We start from the raw sequence: 22,219 nt of genomic DNA, 5'->3' as shown, positions 1-22,219 counted from the left end.
TGTTGCTGTTTTTACTTAACCATGTATCTTGGAGATTGCTTATGTGCTTTATTTAAATACTTAAGTAATTTTTTGTATGTGTTTGTGTTTATATCCATTCTTCCTTCATCTCAGATAAGTTTCTTTAAGATGGGTTCTGAAAATCTCAGTGAACAACTGGAAGAATTTTTAGCTAATATTGGAACAAGTGTGCAGAAGTAAGTATTTTTTTCCTTAAGATTGAAAATGAAGTGTAGTTAATAATTTAACAGTTAAATGCCAAAATTTACAAGTATTTTCCATTTAATTTCCTGAGGGAGTATTTCCTCTACTGTGTTTCTCATATGGTTTGTGGATGCTTCTTTTTTCTTTTGCCACATTTTCTCTAGATGAATTTCTCTTAATTTCATAACAGTGTCAAATTTAATGACAGTTTTCCAGGGCTAGCTTTTATATCTAAGTAAAATAGACATAGGGCTGGGGATTTAGCTTAGTGGTTCTGGCACCTGCCTTGTAAGCACAAGGTCCCAAGTTCGATCCTCAGTACCCCACCCCCCCACCCCCCAAAATAGACATGTAGTAATAATTATCCATAAGTGAAATTATCTTTACACTCCATAATGGGGGGTGTGGTGGGGAGATTACTAACTAAATCTTGTTTTCTTATTTATTTATTTATTTATTTATTTATTTATTTATTTATTTTTCTGGTACTGGGGATGGAACTCAGGACCTTGTGCTTGCGAGGAAGGCGTGGTGCCACTGAGCTAAATCCCCAACCCTAAATCTTGCTTTCTAAGCCATCAAAGTTTAGATGGAGAAAGTAGTGTTCTCTTTGAGTTTGACAGTTTGAGCAGTGATATGGTCAGTCATAGGCGTGGAGAGAGATCAAAATGACTTTTTCCCTTTTGGCAGTGCTAGAGATCCAACCCAGGGCCTCAAGCTGCTAGGTACCTGCTATACCACTGTGCTCTGTCTCCCCTGCTTGAGAATGTGTTTTGTGGTTTGTTTGTTTTTTGAGACAAGATCTTACTTTGTAGCTCAGGCTGGCCTTGGGCTCACTAGGTAGCTCATGTTGGCCTTGAACTCTCAGCAATTCTTTGTCAGCCTCGCTAGTGTTGGGATTATAGGCTTGTGCTACCACACCCAGTGATGATTGTGTTTTAAAGGCACAGGACCTAGCAGTTTGAAAAGGCTTCCAAGAGTGTGGCCTTCAGCATGGCTTAATCAGTTTTTGGATTTAGTATTGCCTTCAAAGTATCTAAATACATTAGTATTACTTTAACTACCTGTGCTACTGCTTTTCTCTTTAAGAAAATATGTACAAAACAAATATATAGGCAAACCTGATTGCTAGGAGTTCTTTGTTGGTTTGACTGGTAGTAAATAATCTGTTCTCTGTTTTAGTGTTCGCAGAGAAATGGACAGTGATGTGGAGACTATGCAACAGACAATAGAGGATTTGGAAGTAGCCAGTGACCCTTTGTATGTGCCTGACCCAGACCCCACCAAATTTCCTGTTAACCGAAATTTAACCCGAAAGGCTGGATACCTTAATGCTAGGAAGTAAGAAAATTGTTATTATTTTCATATATTGTATATCTTGCAAGGTAATGTCAAATGATATTATAATTTATAATATAATGTATAATTGATATGTCAAGTTGTTTTGTCTGCCAAGTTCTGATTTTACTAAAGGTAAAATTTTTAGTGGGACTAGTATTTATGTGAACTCATTGAGAGATAAGGTACATTAATACTGTTCAAAGTAAAATTCTACCTATTTATTTATTGCATAAATTAGAGTTATAAAAGAAGTAAAACTAATCTGAGCTTAAATAAATCTATCACAACATGAATACTATTAGGTATCATTTATATGGTTTAAAATATACATAATTACAACATCAGGTCAGATTTTAGTGTTCACCTTAAGAGAGGATAAGGGGTAAAGTAAGAGTATAATACAATCTTTCGTTTTGAATTTATTTCCTTGGAATATTGGACTGTAACTTAAATTTTATGAGTCATCATTATAACACAGCTGCAATTTGATAATTTCCAGCCTTGGCTTGGAAACTGCACACATTCAAATATAAATTGATTTAGAGTTTTTGTTGACATTTCAGTGCTTTTTTTGCAAGCTGATTGTTTGCAACATGCATTGCCCTGGGGTTGGCTGATAAGGTCATTTTAGGTGTGTCACTATTAAAATGTGAATGTACTTTCTTCCTAGTAAAACAGGCTTGGTGTCATCTACTTGGGATAGACAGTTTTACTTCACGCAGGGTGGAAACTTAATGAGCCAAGCCCGTGGAGATGTAGCAGGAGGCCTGGCCATGGACATAGATAATTGCTCAGTGATGGCTGTGGACTGTGAAGATAGGCGATACTGTTTTCAGATCACTTCTTTCGATGGAAAAAAGTTAGTATTTTTTTCTACTATTAGTAAAATCTCTAATATTTTAAACTACTGAAATGTAGGGTAATTCCTTTTGGGCAGAAATGTTATAGATATTTTAGATTCACTGTGTATTAAGATAATTTGGTTTTTAATCTTATAGAAATGAGTTGAATTTTCTGACTTGCTCAAATGGTAATATACCTGTGATTTCATGTTAAGAGACTGGTCACTGGAAATCTTGCATAGCATGGGGATGACAGCACAAATTAATAAAGAATGTCACCTGCAGGGTCATAAAGTTTCAACTGAATTCCTTCCTTACTCTGTGGTAAGACAAGTTACTCACCCCTTTCAGTCTTTGTTTTGGTCCCTGTAGAATGTAGGTAGGGAGTTGTAATTGCTACTTTTAAATTATTGGGAAGAATAGAAATCTAGGGCCAGGAATGTAGCTCAGTGGTGCAGCATGTACCTGGCAAGAATGAATCCCTGAGTTTGATTCCTGGTACCAAAAAAAAAAACAAAAACAAAACACAACTGGGCTGGGGATTTTGCACAGTGGTTCCACCGCCTGCTTTGCAAGCGCAAGGTCCTGAGTACAATCCCCGGTACCAACAAAAAACAACTAGCATATGTTTAGCATATAAAAGGGGTATTAAATATTAATTAAATACTCTGATCAGATTATTTTGTCCATTAATGTTTATGATGCCCCTTAAAAATTCTATTACTTTTCCATTAGGTGAAAATCTATAAAGTAGTACTTAGAGCAATTTTTGAAAAGCCTGGAGAAATATAAAAAGGAGTAGTGGCTGGGTGTGGTGGTACATTCTGTAATTCCATCACTGAGGAGGATAAGGTAGCCCAGCCTGGGCAGCATAGTAAGATACTGTGGAACAATAAAAAATAAAAAAGGGCTGGGAATGTAGCTCAGTGTGAAGGCCCTGGATTTAATCCCCTGTACCACCACTACCCGAAACAAAAACAGAAAAACAAAACAAAGGGGGTAGGAGTGGGGAGAACAACTTAAAATCTTATTAACCAGAAAACAATAGTTAACTTTTTTTTTGGTACAGGGATTGAACTCGGGTCCTTGTGCTTGCGCAGTAGGCGGCAAAACCACTGAGCTAAATCCTCGGCCCTAATAGTTAACTTTTGTTTGTTGCCTTCCAGTTTTTATCTTGAGCACTTTATTTTTTTTTTGCTACCAGGTATTGAACTCAGGACCTTGCACTTGCAAGGCAGGTAGCGGAACCACTGAGCTAAATCTCTGGCTCCAGAGCACTTTTTTTTAATGGTGTTCGGAAATGAACCATGGGCTACATCTTTGGGTTCCCGGAAAGTCAATTTCCCCCTGTATTTATGCAAATTAAGATATTTTGTTGTTTGTTTGTTTTGGTACCGGGGCTCCAACTCAGGACCTTGGACTTGTGAGGCAGGCGCCAGAACCACTGAGCTAAATCCTGGCCCTAAATTAAGATATTTTGAGGCAGTTCTCATAGCACATGCCTGTAATCTGAGCTATTCAGAAAACTGAGGCAGGAGAATAGTATGTTCTAGAGTATCCTGAGACCCTGTCACAAAAAAATTATGAAAATAAATAAATTCAACCTTTATCCCTTAAAAATAGATAATATAGCCAACTAACTTATCAAAATGATTGTTTAATTTCATATTCCTCCTATAAACATAATGAATGCCAGTACTGTGTGTTATTACACTAGATGTTAGGAGTGCCTGTGTTCATTTATCATGATTACCACAGGGATCAGGCATTTAGCTCAGTGGTTACGCTGCCTGCCTCGCAAGCACAGGGTCCTGAGTTTGCCGGTACCAAAAAAAAAGATCACCAAATTGTGAATATTCTAATTACCGGTACTTATATTTTTGTAGTTTTAGTTTTTGCTAATGCTTAACATCTTGGTATGATTCAAAACTAGTAAAAAAAATTTTTTCTGTAACTTAAAATATTAACATCTATAGAAATGCCAAATATTGAAATGTTAGTAATTCCATATTGGAATTTTGATTTAACAGTATTAAAGGAGAAACTAACAATAATGAAGCTAATATTTTCTAGTAAGGTCACCAGGAACTTCCAGTCTGTTGTCTCAGTCATAGTGTACCTCCATGGTCTGTCTTCTAGGTACCTGCATCTGTTTCTGTTATTGGTGCCTCTTGGCCTACATTGCGAAAGTCACAGTTGTTAAAGCTTTAGTTCTAATGCCTCTCTGGTGGTCTTCTTTTCTTAAAATATTGTTGATTGTGTGTTTTTGTTTTTGTTTTTAAAATTATGGCTGAAACTTCATATTTTTTCTTTTTAGATCTTCAATTCTGCAAGCAGAGAGTAAAAAAGACCATGAAGAGGTAGATTTTTATCTTGTTAATTTCTTCAACCACATTTAAAAATACTTTTTTGAAGGCAAAACATATTAATGTTATCAGTATAGAAATTTTGGAAAATCTTAATGAGTTACAAATCTGTTTTTTAGTCTTTTTGTTTTCAAACAACATTCTTAAGTTTCTCAAGAATTTTATAGTTTGAGGGACCGTAAAGATAATCTCTGCTCCCTTAAAGGCAAAAATACAGCAGTGACTGTTGCCTTCTGTCAGGCTGTTAGTTTAATGAGGTAATAGTTTAATTTATTCTTTTCTCTTGCCAACTCTTTGAGACACTGTGTGGCAAGAAGCAAGAATGTATTGGCAGCAGATGTGGCATGGCAGGAAGCAACTAAAGCTTGAAACCTTGGGGAAATTAAAGACAGAAAAACAAAAATTTGGGAGTCTCTGTTTTTCCTCACAAGTCTTTCCATTCTTACTCTAATTATACCAAATGTAGAAGGCAAGGTACTCCCAAGGACTTTCATTTCACTCTTTTTTTCTTTTTTTTTGGTACCGGGGATTGAACTCAGGTCCTTGCGCTTGCACAGCAGGCAGCGAAACCACTAAGGACTTTCATTTCAGAAACTTTGTTTTGAGAAATATTCTTCCATGAAAATATACCATAGTTTGACTTTTAGCCTTTTTATCTAGTATTATAATTATGTTGGTAAAGAAAAGTTGGAAATTATGTAGAGATTTACCTTTATTTACTTCTCATGGAAAAGAGTTCCTATTAAAACTTGCTTTTGGTTTCTGAGCAATACAAATATCTCTGCTCTCTGCATGGTTTACCAAACAAAATATTAGATTAGTGGCGAGGCTCATCAGACACTGGAATCCTTGAGTGTGAAGCAGAAGATATAGGAGAGAGAATGTTTTCTGTGTTGAAAGAAGAGAAGTAAAATATATTCACCAGAAAGCTGTTTAGATGTTTCTCTCTCTTTTTTGCATTATTAATTGTATCTCAGTTCAGACTGTCTTGCTTGGGTAGGAATTAAGAGAAGTAATATAAAAAGATACATGTAGACTCTTAAATTGTAATTTAGCACGATTACTATACTTTTAATGTATGGAATAAAATAGGGATTTTAAAAATAATCTGCTGACTGCACTCTTAGATACATATGTTTATAGCAAGGTTTTTTTCTTGGTTTTGTTTTGTTTTGTATTTGGTGCTAGGGATTAAACCCAGGGTATTGAGCATGCTAAGCATGTACTCTACAGCTGAGCTATACCCCCAGCCCCAAGGTATTTTCTTGTGAGGATTATATGTTACTTCTAATGAAACTTCTATTTCAGCTAACTATTGGACATTCTCCTTTAGAAGAGAAACGTTAAAAAATATTTTTTTTTTTTGGTACCGGGGATCGAACTTGGGTCCTTGCAGAAAAATATTTTTAATCATATTTTTTCTTTTTTTCTCTTCCAGTGGATTTGTACAATTAACAATATATCTAAGCAAATATACTTAAGTGAAAATCCAGAGGTAATATTTTTATTTTGCATTACCCAGATTTAGCAAAACTGAATAATTCTGTGATTTATATAGCTTTTAGTAGAGTTATAATTTCTCAAGTTTTGTAATCTTGACTTTTAGCAGGTAGCTTTTAAATTTATCATGTATGTTCTGAGTGATCGACTTAGAACAATATATTATTTCAAAAGACAATAAAATTATTCGGTCAACAAATATTTACTGGATGTTGGCTATTTAGCTCTGAAGTGAGTACCATAGAATAGAGAGATGAAGAAGAAAAATAAGCCATGGCCTCTGCCCTCCAGGAGCCTGTTGGTAATGGTGAGATGGAACCAAATTTTAGCTGGACGTTGTGGCACATACCTGTAATTCAACACTCTGGGAGACTGAGGGAAGAGGGTCACAAGTTCATCTCTCACCTGGGCAACTTACTGAGTTAGTGAGAACTTCTCTCAAAATAAAAATACAAAGGGTTGGGGATGTAGCTCATTGTGAAGGTCCTGGGCTCAATAAGGTTGTGCTGAAAGCTATGAAGTGATGACAAGATTTTCTTTTGAAAATGTTAACATGAGTGTAGATGTGAGCTTTAGAGAAAGTTCTGTGGAGATGTTGGAAGTCGTTTAGCATTTGTGTTTTGAGAAAAAGAAAAGATATGGTAGATAAGAGAACAAAAATATAAATGCAGAGGATTTTTGGGGGGTTTTTTTGGGTACTGGGGATCGAACTTGGGTCCTTGAGCTTGCGTAGCAGGCACTGAAACCACTGAGCTAAATCCCTGGCCGGGTTTTTTTTTTTGAGACAGGGTCTTGCTATGTATTTTAGGCTGGGCTTGAACTCACAGCAGTCTACCTCAGCCTCCCAAGTTCTGGGATTACAGGCATGCGCCACCATGCCTGGTTTAGAGATTTTTTTTTTTTTTTTGAAACTAGTAGTATAATTAGAGGTTGTTAATGAAGAACAATAGAAAACTGAAATGTGCTTACAAATAACGTGGGGATCTTGTTAAAATAAATACACATTATAATGCAGCCTGAATTCCTAGTTTTGCAAATTATTCCTTGGTTAGCAAGATTATCAAACCTGATGAATCCTGCAGTGTAGATGTAGCCATTGGAACAGTCCACACAGCAGGCAGAACCCAGGGTTACTGACTACTATGGAAGGAATCGGGTGTGTCCATACTGAAGAGTATGTAGTTAGGAAAAACATGGCCCTAGGATAGGAGCTGTCTAAACTTCCATTTTTATGGACCTGACTGCCCTGAACCCAGGTGCTTTCCAGGACTGGCCAGAGTGTGATGATGTCAGTTGAAAGATGTCAGCTAAATCTTAAACTACTGTTGTTACAGTGGGTTAGACGGGAGGGTCTAGACTGGTTGGTAACTGATTGATGTAAAAGATGAAGGATATGCGTAAGGTAAAGATGTCTTCCAGGTTTTAAACCCAAGTGAAGAGAAGAGCATCTTGGAGAAGGAGTTTGTTTTTATCAAAATGGCTCTGAAGTGCCAGCCAGGACACATACATCCCCAGGAAGAAGTTGAACAAAATCTCATGACCTCCAAAATACTTTTTTCTTTTTTGGTACTGGGGATCAAACTCAGGACCTTGTGCTTGCGGGGGCAGGCGACGTAACCACTGAGCTAAATAAATCCCCAGCCAACTTTTTTCTTTTTTGGTACCTGGGATCGAACTCAGGACCTTGTGCTTTTGAGGCAAGCAGTGGCACCACTGAGCTAAATCCCTGGCCCCAAAATACTATTTTTTGTTTTTGTATGTATTAATGTGTGTTCTTTTTGGTTTTTTTTGTTTTTTTGGTACCGGGGATTGAACTCGGAACCTTGTGCTTGCAAGGCAGGTGCCGGAACCACTGAGCTAAATCCCCGGCCCATATCTTTTATCATGTCAAGTTCTTTTTTTTTTTTTTTTAATGGTACTGGGGATTGAACTCGGGTCCTTGCACTTGCACAGCAGACGGCAAAAGCACTGAGCTAAATCCCCGGCCCTTTGTATGTATTGGTTATTCAGCCCAGGGCCTTTGCACTGAGCTATATCCCCAGTCCTTTTTTATATTATTTATTGATAGATTGATTGGTACTGGGGATCAAACTCTGGACCTTGCGCTTGCAAGGCAGGCAGCAGCACCACTGAGCTAAATCCCTGCCCCTTGTCCTTTTTTATTTTGTTTTTTTTGGGGTTTTTTTGGTACTGGGGATCAAACTCAGGACCTTGGACTTTCGAGGCAGGCACCAGAACCACTGAGCTAAATCCCCAGCCCTCCTTTTTTATTTTGAAACAGGATCTTTGTAAGTGGCTTAGGCTAGGTTTGAATTTGTGATCCTCCTGCTTCATTCAGTCTCACAAAGTGCTGAGATTCGAGGTGTGTGCCACCATATTGTTTATGCCCTCCAGAATATTAGTAATTTATTAGTCTTTTAATAACCTTAATTTTAATGTTAGAAAATCAGTGTTAATGGTAAAAACACCTTTTGCTTTTAGTCGATCTCCTTTCTGCCAATCTATTTTTGCTTTTGTAAGATCACCTGAGAGCAACAAAAAATAAAATTAAAACACTTTCATTGCCTGGGTAATACCTAAGGAGTACAGTGTTTGCATTTGAATAATTCACATCTATAGTGCTTTCCTACCAATTATCAAAACTCTGTTAGTATTTTCAGGTTATCCAGGATTGTTATGGCTGTGTTAATAAAAAATAGAAATTTTAATCAGTTTGTGGCATTATATTGGTATTTTTGCTAACTGTAAGACAGAGATGTAAAACTGTTGTGATTTTTTTTTCTAATTTAAAGACCGTTTTTTAAAGTTGTAAATAATTACAAAATTTATCATCTTAATCTTAGGTTGTATAGGTTAGTGTTAACTATGTATACATTGAAATAGATCTTTAATAAAAATGCCATTTTAAAAGAATGCCGTTTTTTAGCTGTTATTGTAAATGAAACAGTTTAAAATTATTTCATATGAAAAATTTTCTTTAAAGTTTTGAAAATATCCATGATAATTTTATTTATTTATTTATTTATTTATTTTATTTTTTTGTGGTACTAGGGATCAAACTCAGATCCTTGTACTTGTGCAGCAGGCTGTGAAACCACTGAGCTAAATCCCTGGCCCTCCATGATAATTTTATAAAGTAATAAATATATAGAGATTTCTGAGCATAAATATATTCTGGCAAATTATGAAAAATTTACCAGCACAGTTAAAAAATAACAGCTTTCATATTTTGTGAATATTTCCTACTCCTAAATTTCTTTATTAAATGTATTGAATGTCATGGTGCCACTGTGCTTGGTGCTAGCAATAAGGGCTGAATTCAGAATATCTGGTGGTAGCCAGGCATGGTAGTGTAGGCGTGGTGGCGCAAGCATGTCGTCCTAGAGTTCGAGGCCAGCCTGGGCTACATACTGAGTTCAAGACCAGCCTAAACTATATAGTGAGACCCTGTCTCAAAGAAACAACAACAAAAAATATTTGGTAGTTAAAAATTTATAGAAAAAACTTTTTTTATTATATATTACTAGAAGAAAATAGTTATTTTTCTAGATTATTGGAAGTAAGAAACTTAAATAAGTTTATTTATTTATTTGTTTATTATTTGATTTTTTAGACAGGGCCTTGGTACGTAGTCCAGGCTGGCCTTGAACTCACTATATTATATGTACCCCAGGCTGGCTTGGAACTTTCGGCAGTCCTCTTGCCTCAGCCTCCCAAGTGCTGGGATTACAGGTGTGTGCCACCATGCCTGGCTGAAATTGAAATTTATAATGTGAAATTATGTACCTTAATAAGACGAGAATGTAGAACTACTTTAATAGCTTTAGTTGGTACTTTAAGCATTATGACAATTCAGAAAACTGTACTCAAGTTTTTTGGTTTCTTACATTACTAATATTTATGCTTTAAAAACAAAATCAAAATAGGAAACTGCTGCACGAGTAAATCAGTCAGCTCTGGAAGCTGTCACTCCTTCCCCATCTTTCCAGCAAAGACATGAGAGCCTGCGGCCAGCAGGGTGAGTTCACAAACTGAGTTATTTAAAGAGCTATATGGGCTATTAGAAATGTTAGTGGGTGCTTTGATTTTAGCATCACTAATGTTAGTTCTAACAGGTACTTGAACATCAGAGAAGGTGTATTTTCAAAGCAGTAAATTTACTAGTATGGGTGCTAATTAAATGATTTCAGTTTCCTTAGTTTTTCCAGTTAAATCTCTAGATTGAGGTGACTTAAGTTTTTGAGTTTAACTGGAAAGACAGATGTCTGTTGTTAAATAGCTATGATTTGGGATTGTGTTTTTATTAAAATTATTGGCTTAAAATACTGTTTTCTTTTTTTATAGTTTATTATATGATTTCCAAAAGAGAAAACCAAACGCTCTGCCTTCTGTTTTTGTGTGTGTGTGTTTGTGTGTGTGTGTTTAGACCATCTCGGCCACCAACAGCTCGAACTAGCAGTTCAGGATCCTTAGGATCTGAGTCCACCAGTTTGGCTGGCCTCTCTTTGGATTCTCTTGTTGCCCCAGACACCCCAATACAGTTCGACATCATTTCCCCTGTGTGTGAAGATCAGCCTGGTCAGGCAAAAACCTCTGGCCAGGGGGGCAGGTGAGTTATGGCATTATGGGACATTGTGCTATGCTTTTTTTTTTTTTTTTGGCGGTGTGGGGGATCGAACTCAGGACCTTGCGCTTTCTTTCAAGGCTGGCACAGTGCCACTGAGCTAAATCCCCGGTTCTGTGGTATGCTTTATAAGATTTATGATTCTATTTCTACATTTGAATCATCGCTTACACACCATGTGCATCAGAGATTGTATACTTTTTTTAATTAACTAAAATAATTTTAATAGTGAGGGGAGAATCATACATGTTTTTCTATCTTCTGCCTCAGTTAAAGAAGTTAAGATAATCTGATTCTAAAACGACTTAATTCTGAATAGCTTATCATGTCTACTTCTTAGACATATGCTCTGACAGTTGCAGAAGAAAGTTGATCTTTCAGTCAAGAATTTGAAAAATCTTAAGGATAATACATGTGCTTTAAGTTTATTAGAAAATATACTATAGTATATATAAGAAAAGTTGGCCGGGGATTTAGCTCAGTGGTGCCACCGCCTGCCTTGCAAGCACAAGGTCCCGAGTTTGATCCCCGGTACAAAAAAAAGAAAAGTTTAGGAAGTTACTAAAATATCACTGCTATGAGTTATTTGTTTGTTTTTTGTTTTTTTGTTTTTTAGTACCAAGGATCAAACTCGGGTCCTTGTGCTTGTGAGGCAGGCGGCAGAACCACTGAGCTAAATCCCCAGGCCCACTGCTATGAATTATTAATGAGTCATCTTTTGTTTGTATAAGGAATATTTTTGTCAAAGCAGTTAAATTTTTTCTTTGGCTACAGCTGCAGGAAATGTGACTTAGTGCCAAATCATTTATTAAGTAGGTTGGGGACTTAATAAGTTTGATAAACTAACTTGGATATGCATGGCTGTGACCTAGCAAAAATCATTTACATTTGATCACAGAAATGTGCTCAACATTAGCTGTACTATGTCAGGCATATATTAAAGAGATCAGTTTCCTGTTATTTTAGTGCTAACATTATTTTAGAACAACTTAGCTCTCAGTTTCCAAAATCTACTTTGAATTGTATGTATGCCACAAGCCAAGCATACTGAGGAGAGGTAGTGTCTATCTATCTATATTTTTCTTCTTGCACTGTTACTTGTACTTTGAGAAATAGAGCTTTGTTTTGCTTTGTTTTTGTTTCTTGGCAGTGTTGGGGATTGAATCCAGGGCCTTGGGCATGCTAGGGAAATGCTCTGCCACTAAAAGTAGAAAATATTCAAATCATTATATTTAATTCACAACATGTACTTAGAGAACCTAAAAGAAGGTGGCATTTTTCTCAAGCAGCTAAGATTATAGCTAAATCAGTGTTCCTCTATTAGTTTATTTAAATTCAACAACTTTTACAAGATGGTTTATTGTGATATTTGCTATGTGTGGCCAAACTTCCAATCCCTGTCTGCCTTCCAAAATGCAGCAACCCTGGGTTTAGCCTATTAATTAACTAGTGTGTGAGGGCAGAGGTTATATCATAGTAGTTTGGTCATCAGTATTATTCTTTAACAGGATAGGACATTTTAGAGCTTTTCTTTTTAAGATATATGTACAAAGTTTTGTGATTCTTAGATTTTTAATTCTGGTTTCAATGATTAGATTTCTTCTATGTGGCTCATGGTAACTGACCATTTATTCTTTTTTTTTTTTTTTTTTTAACTTTTCAGGCGTACAAATCCATTTGGAGAATCTGGAGGAAGTACAAAATCTGAAACTGAAGGTAGAACAGATACACAGTATTCCTGTATTTTAGAACTACTTTTCAGTAGTAAACTCTGTGAAGAATTTGTCATTTATATCTCTTTTGCTGCTGTGCTCAATTTTAATGTGTTTTTACTTCAAAATTTTATCTAATCAGAGTTCACTTAAAACAACAGAATGTAATCTGATATAAGACATTATTCACACATCATGTAATGTCATATACTCTGACTTCATAGTCAGATTCTTTTTATTTTTTTTTCATAGTCAAATTCTTAATGTTTAACCTGTCCTGTAAGTTTTTTCAAACAGCAGATATTTCTTTTTTTTTTTCCGCAGTATCAGGGATCGAACTCAGGACCTTGTGCTTGCCAGGCAGGAGCTGCACCACTGAGCTAAATTCCTGACCCTAACAGCAGTTATTTCATTTCTGGTCCTGAGGCATAACTTTTTACTTTTTCCAGTAGCTACCTTTTTCTTTTTTTGGTACCAGAGATCGAACTTGGGACCTTGTGCTTGCGAGGCAGGTGCCGAAACCACTGAGCTAAATCCCTGGCCCCCAGTAGCTACGTTTTAAAATATATAATTCCAAACTTACAGAAAAGCTATAAGAATAATACAAGGAATTTTTTTTACCTAGAACCACATTGTTGAATGTTACCCTAATCTTTTGCTGTTCAAATTTGAGACGTTAATTTTCCTATAGCTTGAACACTGTAGTCAAGTTATTTCTAAGTATCTTCAAGTTGAATTTTTCACTGAAAATCTAAAAGGAGGCAATGTTTTATTCTTTTGGAAAAGAAATGGGTTTATAAATACATAATTACCTTATTCTATTATAGATTCTATTCTTCATCAGTTATTTATTGTCCGATTCCTTGGTTCCATGGAGGTGAAATCAGATGACCATCCAGATGTTGTGTATGAAACAATGCGCCAAATCTTAGCTGCTCGGGCCATCCATAACATCTTTCGTATGACAGAATCACATTTATTAGTTACTTGTGACTGTTTAAAGTAAGTAACCCCTCCCTAAAAAAACCTGCAGAAAAAATATTTGCATAATTTCAACTTAATTAAAGTTTGTTTTCCAAATTTAAAATTTTTATTTTAGGTTAATTGATCCACAGACACAAGTTACAAGGCTTACGGTGAGTTTATGATTAAAGTTTAAGTCCCTTTGTGCATGTGTACATCTTCTAACTTAATAAAAATTCTCATCCTGTATATTCAGGTATGATAGTATCAATTGTGATTGATCTTTAGGGCATTGTAGTTAAATGTCTGGCCATCTCCAAAAACTTAGAACTGAACATTCTGTGTAACTTAAATGAATGTGTATGCTCTGTTTTAATACTAAGTGTTTGCCCCTTAGTTAGGGAGCTTATACATCAGAGAAATTGATTAGAGAAATTTAAATGTGAATATGATTATTTTATAATTACCTCCTTGGAATATTTCATTTAATATATTTAATCATTTACTAAGTAGATGATTTTTGTTATTGAATTTGATTTTATAAAATGTGTTCATGACTAACAAAATTCACTATTCAGTAACCTCTATTATCTTTGGTAATCCAAACCAAAATAAGACATTTGTTCTTAGATTACCAATCTGTTAAGAAAATTTAATTTTAAAATTTTTTTAATAATATTTTTAAAATTTAACATATGAGTTTGTCATGAATGTGTGCTGCTGTTATGATTTGGAAGATTCATATTTACTTCTCATGTTTTCTGTGCAGTTTCCTTTGCCCTGTGTAGTGTTGTATGCTACACACCAGGAAAATAAGAGGCTTTTTGGATTTGTACTGCAGACATCAGGAGGGAGAAGTGAAAGTAATTTGTCATCAGTCTGTTATATATTTGAATCAAACAATGAAGGGGAGAAGGTACCTATCTTCAAAATGTTTCGGTTGTGAAATATATATCATAGGCACAGTTTTTACTAAAATTTCTTGAAAAAATCTCAGATTTTGAGGTGCTCTCAAGGGAGCCAAGCTGATGGGTTGGGCCTTCTGATTCAACAGACCCCTTTCTTCCAAAAAAATAAGACATTTTCAGGTTTCATCATCTTAGAGCAAGCATTAGCAGCTGCTTCCGTCATTCTTTATGGGCCTTACTATCCCAGTAATGAATTTAAGACTATGAGAAGCAGGGTACATGAAGGAGGTGAAAGCCAGTATAGAAGCCCACAGACTCAGAAGAAAACAGGAAGTGTTGGTTTTGGGCTGGAGAATCCTTAAGTCAGCTTTTATTTGAAGCAGTATAGTATTTTGAATTAGAAAGAGGCATTAGTTACTTAGATACTTAGAAGTATCAGTCACTTAGATACTTGAGATTTTTGCTTTTATGTGAGAACTGAAATTTTCTTACTTTTTTCACTTTTTAGATTTGTGATTCTGTTGGACTAGCAAAACAGATAGCTTTGCATGCTGAACTGGTAAGAATCCGAGAGATGCTTAATTTTTCAAAAATGTTAATCGGAGTAGTGTGATATGACTTTTTAGATATTAACAAGTAAATAAAATGATTATAAGGTTAACAATGGATGCTATTGCTGATACAGCATTTAGAATCTGGAAATATGTCTGCCGTAGGGTGATAATTATTGGTATGCTTTCTTGTGTATAAATATTTTTGAAAAGATTGAAAAGGTATAAAGGTCCTACTAATCAAAATGTCAAAAACTTAGTTATTTTATGTTTAATTCATTAGTTTTATTCATCTGTCTTTAGGATCGTAGAGCATCTGAAAAACAAAAAGAAATAGAGAGAGTAAAAGAGAAGCAAGAGAAAGAACTCAGTAAACAAAGACAGATTGAAAAGGTATGCAGTCCTAATGTCTCGATCTTCTCTCTATGTGGTGTTTGTGAAGACTTAAATTTAGTACTGTGACTTTCACATTTGAATTCCCAAATGAAGGTCTGTATCTCCTTACTCACCTACTTCTTAGCTGGATGATTCATAGCATAGCAGGAAAGGGTAACATCTGAATTCTCCTGGGTTTGTACAATAGCTATAGCAACTTGTAGTGTACAGTGTGACTTGCTATTAAGCAAACATACCAGAATTTTCATATTCCAGTGAGGATTGTCTCTGTCAAAACAGTTCTTTTGAGAGGCTTTACAGATTTAATTGCCATTGCTGAAAGCCATATTGTTCTGTAAGGGGAATACTGTATTTATCTGTTTGTCTATAATGTTTTCAGGAATGTCAATTCATTGTCCATTCCAAAAGGATAATTTTTAAAGTGCTTGGGAAAAAACTCACAAAAAGGGTAACTTTAATTTTCGGAGCAAATCTTGATTAAGTGATCAATGAGATTGTAAAAGCCTGTTATAGGTTGTGGCATTGACAGTAGAACAGAAGAGATGGATACCTAATGAGAACTGATCAGTTAGAGTTGGTAGTGGGTTGGATGTGTGGACAAAGAAGAGGGAAATGGCAAAGATGACATTAAAGTCAGACTTCCTCAGTAGGCTTAACGGAGAAGGTGACATCTGCTTTAGCAAGATGAATTGGACAAGGATGAAGTGGTCCAAAGAAGAGGAAGTAATGAGGTGTTGAGTGATCTGTTATGCAGTTTTCACTGGGAGAGAGATATTATGTAGTGTATAGTGAGAGATGAAGACAGCCTGAATTTAGTTGTAGGCCATAAAAAAGAAAAAGGAAAACTGTCAAGATTTTAGTTTGACTGTTAGCTCTTATAAGATTTCTAGAATGGCACCAAAGTTCACTTTGGAGTTGCATTGGTTGGGCAGAGCCTTTTTTTTTTTCCTTCATCAAATTGCCAAAATTATGTGTACATATTTCTGACAGAAAGATTGAAGTGGTTCTCAAGTATGTAATTTAACTGTACTGTTTTCCATTTGAGTGTGCAAAAAAGAACTTTGTTTATTTTCTGTCTTTCACACTAGGACTTGGAAGAACAAAGTCGGTTGATAGCTGCTTCTAGTAGACCAAACCAAGCCAGTAGTGAAGGGCAGTTTGTCGTCCTTAGCAGTAGCCAGTCAGAAGAAAGTGATTTGGGAGAAGAAGGAAAGAAGAGAGAGTCAGAAGCATAAACTTATCCTTGCTTTTTGATTGATTTCCCCCCTCCTTGGAATTGACAGTTTCTTTGGTAAAATGGCACAAGGTAACAACTATGTTGAAATGACATAAAATTTATATTTACTTGTTTTAGCTTCATTAAAAAAATAAGGTTGATTGGGAAAAAAAGGTTGAACTTTATGACTTAGGTTTACATTGACTTTTTTTCTTAAAAATAATGTAATATGCATTAACATTAATTTCACATAACTGCTTATTTCCCTGAATACATTGCTAAGGAATTATAGCTTTGCTCAAGCATTTTTTCCTTAAGTTGCCAATTTTTTATTTTGCATTGTAATTGGCCAAGCCTATAAGAAATAATTTATTCTGCAGATTCAGATATTCATGGATGTGTTCCCCCCCCTTTCATTAGGAACATTTTGCTTATAGTGAGGAAGCATTCAACCGAATAAGTTTGAAACCCTTTCTACAGAGAATTCTACACATTTGCAAATACTTTAACAATGTTAAATGTGCAATAGAATTTGTATCAAGCCATTAGGACAGATTTTAGATGTAAGGTTTCCAGGTGTGGCAGGTGGTACTGTAGGTTTCTAGGCACTTTCTGGGATTGCTCACATTTCTCTGCTATACTGCATCTGATGCCAGGAGGAAAGAAACTTAAGTGTCTTCAGTTCAAGATGATTGATACAGGTCTTGGCATTATATTACCGTATTCTTAGTTCTCAGGTTGGGACTTCAGTTATTACTGCAGAGCAGTAATGGGTTAAAAGAAGATTTTGGAATTCATTAAACACGGAATTTTTTTGTTGTTATGCAAATACATTTTAGATTACGTGTAAAAATGTTACAGGATGATACATTGTATTTTCTGCATTGTGTGAAATAATTTTTATTGATAATCAAATGATATTTCAAAAGAAGTTCTATAACAATTATGTTCCTGCTTAAAGTAAAATTCCCAGAGTTTAGTTTAGAAAATGTAATCTTTTAGATTTCAGACTGATACTCCCAGTATTTTCATAATCCCATGTTTTGATAAAGTACTGAATCACCACTTTATATCCACAAAGGCAAATAACTAATTTATGAGCATAAAATAATTTGCACTAATTATTGTAAATACTTCTACTTTTCAAATGAGTAAAAGGTCTAATTCCATGAAAAACTGAAAAGGAGAAGAATGCCTTGTATAGTACAGAAGTTGACCAACAGAAGATTTTAGCCTGGTGCTAAGGTTAAAATGACATTTCTCTATTGCTTATCTTCTATGTCGAGACTTGATTTCTTTTTCTTTACTCAGATTTTAAACATGGTTGATGGAAATTATGCTCATGTTTCCACATGAAAAAATTTCCACATGAAATAATTGAGTAAAATATTTTATGTAAACATCTACAATTCATTATGCTAATTCATAAGGGAAAAGGTTTTTGTTCTTTGATAATGTAGTTTTAGTTCTGAATTAGAAATGGCATCTCTTTTAGTTCTTAAAATATAACTCAGCTGTTTTCACACTGTGTACATTGTTTTTTGTAGGATTGGGATAGATAATTATATATAGAATCATATATTCATTTTATCTGTGCGCCAAATGGGCATAGTGATTATTTAATACTCTTTGAAGCCTTATGTTATCAAAACATACAGTAGACATGTAGAAATATATGAAATACTCTTTGATTAAAATTTATTTTGTGCTTATTAAAGGGATGCTTTCACAATAGTGTATCATTCCTTTTGTTGAATTTGAAATTTCTGTGGTCAGTACTTCATTAGTCTCAGCAAGTCTTGCTTTTAAGACTTTTCAGATTGGTAGTATTTCTGTTTCATTAAGTCTTTTCTTTATGTAAGTTGTCACTTCACTTAGGTCAGATGAAATCTGTTGCTCCACAAAGAAGGTGGTCATCATTAAGAGGTGGTTTTAGTTGGCTGGTGCTTTGCATGGTAACAGAGTGGTGCCCTTTGTTAGCATTCTGGGTCAGAGTATTGGCTGGAGTTAAGGGTACTTGCAGCCTGGGCATGCTAGACACACTTGTAGTTCTTCTAAGTCAGATTTCATAGGAAACCTCATACGTCCTTGTCCTTGGGTCAAACCAAAATGCATTCCAATGTCAAGGAGAAGTTATGAGTAGATTCAGCAATTTTAGATGGTTTAATTTCTGTTCTAGAACTATTTTTTTATTTGGTACCGGGGATTGAACTTGGGTCCTTGTGCTTGCGCAGCAGGTGGTGAAATCACTGAGCTAAATTCCTGGCCCTATTCTAGTACTATTAAACTATATGAACTATTCTATTACTGCAGCTATGTAAGCATCAACTTTAATAAGCTCTCCTTTTTGTTTATAGAAGGTTACTTATGGCTTTCTTCCGAATGTTAAAGCTGATCTTGTACTGTTGTATCCTCTTGTAAAATCCCTTCTAGTGCTGGGATACTTTGATGGCGATTGTATTAGATTTTAGGGATATCTTTTCTCTGACCCAAAACTTTGTTGATTTTTAAAAATCAACAAAACTGCTTTTTTTTTTAAAGTGCAAAAATTAATCCCACTTAATTCTGCTATGCATTCTGCTACATATATGAACAGAACTTTTGTAACTGCGGTAACAGTCAATAGATAGGAAATCAGTTATTCTTGCATCCTTTTAGAATTTTGAAAACTTACTAGGCACTAAAACTTTACTGTAGAACAGAGTCCCTAAGCTGTCTATGTAATGATTATGTTTAATTTCAAAAGAATTCTTAGGCTCTACAATCAAAGAGGGATAAAACTATTTCTATTTTTCATGGGAAAAGGACAGTAGAACGTGCAATAAAGTAACATAATCTTGTATGGTAAAGGCATCTGAGTTAATTTTGATTATGTATAGGAGCCACGATATTTGAAATTTGAATCTTATTATAAATGCTGACAAACCTTAAGAGTTAGTATATTGTAAAACCTTTTACCACCTGAGTAAAATTAAAATATTAATGTTTTGATAAGAGCTTTCTAGCATTTGGATTGTACTTTAAATGTTTAAACATACCAGTTATAGCTCAGTGGTTCTGGCGCCTGCCTCGCAAGCGCAAGGTCCCGAGTTCGATCCCTGGTACCAAAAAAAAATAAAAAATAAAACGAAGAGCTTGCTGTAACTGGTATGTTTTTGTTTTCTTTTTTTTTTGGTACTGGGGATCAAACTCGGGACCTTGCGCTTGCGAGGCAGGCGCCGGAACCACTGAGCTAAATCCCTGGCCCCTTATTCGTTTTATTTTTAACAAATTTGGTTAACTGTTTCATGAGATTTTTATTCTACGTTAATTAATAGCACATACAGATTTGAAACTGGAACCTTATACTTTCTGACCAATTTCTTGTGACTGTTTGCATAAGTAATTCACTTTAGTTAATACTGGGGATTAAACTATAACTAATGTGCAAAATTGCTTTGTATATGGGTGATATTGTAATGTAAGTGAATTGGTTCATTCTTATCTCACTGATACTGTTATGCAGAGTGCAATTAAAAGTCATGCAACATTTCCCTTTAGAATTGGATTTGAAGAACTCATCTTTATGTGATCATGGTATACATGTGGGGCAGAGAATTTATTTTTTCATTTTGTTAAACTGCTGACAAGTCTTCAGGAAATACCTTGTTAGAAGATTTTATAATGTATAATAAAGTCCATGATTTTTGTACAGTCCTTTTTGTATGACATATTTGATGTCCACTCTGAAGTTTATTTTTCCAAGTTATTTTGAATGGTGTTTTAAATGTGTTACAACACTATAATTACACATTTAATCTCACTGGAATTCCTCAGCAGCTAAAGTGAAAAAAACGTGTCATTTATTGGGGAACGTTTGTTACAGAGTAAACTAATTGTTCACTACAACTTTTTTTCTTGTAGCAGAAGAAAAAGACTTTAATAATTACCAAAGATGTGTTAAGATGATGTATTCTTGATACTGTTGAGTTCTACTCAAATTCTTCTAAAGGTGCAGGTTATTGTGTGCTTCAGCTTGAGCAGTTAGACCTGTAGTCTTAGTACTAATATATGTATTCCCTATGTGCCCTTTGTAGTTTATTGTGGCACTTACAAAGTTCTGCTGGGAGTTTGCGTTCTAATATATATTGAATTTTATAAAATGTTGTATATACTCTTTTAGAAGGTTGAGGGAAGAATAGATGAAATTAAGTTTAGAATTAACGTAATTTTTCTAAGTGCATGTATATCCTAAATATATCTGTATATTCCTATGCTTTTTTTTTTCTTTCCGGTACTGGGGATCCAACTCAGGACCTTGTGCTTGCAAGGCAGGCGGGGTGCCACTGTGCTAAATCCCCAGCTATATCTGTATATTGACATACAACCCACCACTTCTTTATAAGCACACAATTTTGATTTTAAAAAATAAAAACTTTGTGCCAGCTAGTTTTGTAAATTTCTTAATGAAAAAATTGTAATACTTTAAAATACTAATAGAAGTATTCTGTTAAGACTAAATGTGAACACCAGATAGTTAGAACTGACTGAGCTCTGGTGGAAACGGACTGCATCACCTGCCTCCGGTGTCCCTGTTGCTGTGCATGACTTAGCTGTGGCTGAGGGAACATCATCTCATTTTCTTTCTTTGCTTTCAATATATAGAAACCTGTACTTAACAGACAGCTTAGAATACATAGATATAAACTAAAGTTGTATACATACAGTACAGACTATGTAGAAATACAAATTTAAACCATTGTCTCCTGTTATCAGTGAGCAGCCCAACCCCCACATCCAGGACCAGGCTAGGTTCAGTATAGAAACCCATAAGCCCATCATTTATTTGAAAACACTTTTAATTCCCATTCCAGTGATAACATTAACCAATAAATAGTAAATCATAACCAGGAAAGGATATGATTTCCCTTAATGATGAAATTTCAATTAAAGCTTCTGTTTGTTTTTTTGGTTTTTTACTGGGGATCAAACTGGGGACCTTGTACTTTTGAGACAGGTGCCAGAACCACTGAGCTAAATCCTGGCCCTTAAAGCTTCTATCTGGATTAACTAGACTATGTCATCTCTGTACCTGACTACAGAGAAACAGTGTTAGACTCAAAGCTGGCATTGGGACTTTAGCACATTGACAGCTAACTTCCACATCATATAATGCATGACATATATTCAGTCCAGTCATGGATACATGTATGTTCTCTATAACAAAGATTACTGTTAAGAATTACTCTGAATCATTAGAAATGACATCTGTTATTCTGAACACAAAGAAACTGGATACATAATATACTTAATATAAGATCAGTACAAAATTAGAAGTGTATTTCATTCAGTTAATTGAAATTTTTTACTAGTTGGAGGTGTGTGTGTGTGTGTGTGTGTGTGTGTGTGTGTGTGTGTGTGTGTGTTTTGAGACAGGATCTTGCTATGTAGTCCAGGCTAGCCTTGAACTCACGTATGTAGTCCAAGCTGGCCTCGAACTCATGGCAATCCTCCTGCCTCAGCCTTGCCTCTCAAGCACTGGGATTGCAGGTATGTGCCACCATGCCTGGCACTACTTGGAGATTGCTTTTTTATACTGCCTTTAGAATTCTAGGCA

The 22,219-nt window shown here is 35.2% G+C and overlaps 2 protein-coding genes across 4 annotated transcripts in view; one reads left to right on the top strand and one right to left on the bottom strand.

The window, feature by feature from the left end:
• The window catches only part of Appl1 (adaptor protein, phosphotyrosine interacting with PH domain and leucine zipper 1), a 43,519-nt gene extending 23,200 nt beyond the window's left edge, over positions 1-20,319 (top strand). Inside the window, exons 9-22 of the mRNA XM_004864308.4 lie at positions 115-197; positions 1,387-1,545; positions 2,216-2,404; positions 4,705-4,747; positions 6,192-6,248; positions 10,180-10,271; positions 10,680-10,862; positions 12,541-12,593; positions 13,417-13,591; positions 13,689-13,725; positions 14,322-14,468; positions 14,969-15,019; positions 15,315-15,404; positions 16,496-20,319. Of these exons, the coding sequence (XP_004864365.1) occupies positions 115-197; positions 1,387-1,545; positions 2,216-2,404; positions 4,705-4,747; positions 6,192-6,248; positions 10,180-10,271; positions 10,680-10,862; positions 12,541-12,593; positions 13,417-13,591; positions 13,689-13,725; positions 14,322-14,468; positions 14,969-15,019; positions 15,315-15,404; positions 16,496-16,642 (1,506 nt within the window). The 3' untranslated portion in view covers positions 16,643-20,319. The remainder of the gene's footprint in view (positions 1-114; positions 198-1,386; positions 1,546-2,215; positions 2,405-4,704; positions 4,748-6,191; positions 6,249-10,179; positions 10,272-10,679; positions 10,863-12,540; positions 12,594-13,416; positions 13,592-13,688; positions 13,726-14,321; positions 14,469-14,968; positions 15,020-15,314; positions 15,405-16,495) is intronic.
• The window catches only part of Asb14 (ankyrin repeat and SOCS box containing 14), a 99,221-nt gene that overhangs the window by 23,068 nt on the left and 53,934 nt on the right, over positions 1-22,219 (bottom strand). The gene's annotated exons all lie outside the window — the stretch shown is intronic.

Source organism: Heterocephalus glaber, unplaced genomic scaffold (genome assembly GCF_053883595.1).
Source record: "Heterocephalus glaber isolate CG9 unplaced genomic scaffold, H.glaber_assembly_v1.0 deba00001472, whole genome shotgun sequence".
In the NCBI taxonomy this organism is placed as follows: domain Eukaryota; kingdom Metazoa; phylum Chordata; class Mammalia; order Rodentia; family Bathyergidae; genus Heterocephalus; species Heterocephalus glaber.
The sequence above is the reverse complement of the archived record's forward strand: the minus strand, read 5'-3'. Positions and strand labels throughout refer to the sequence as shown.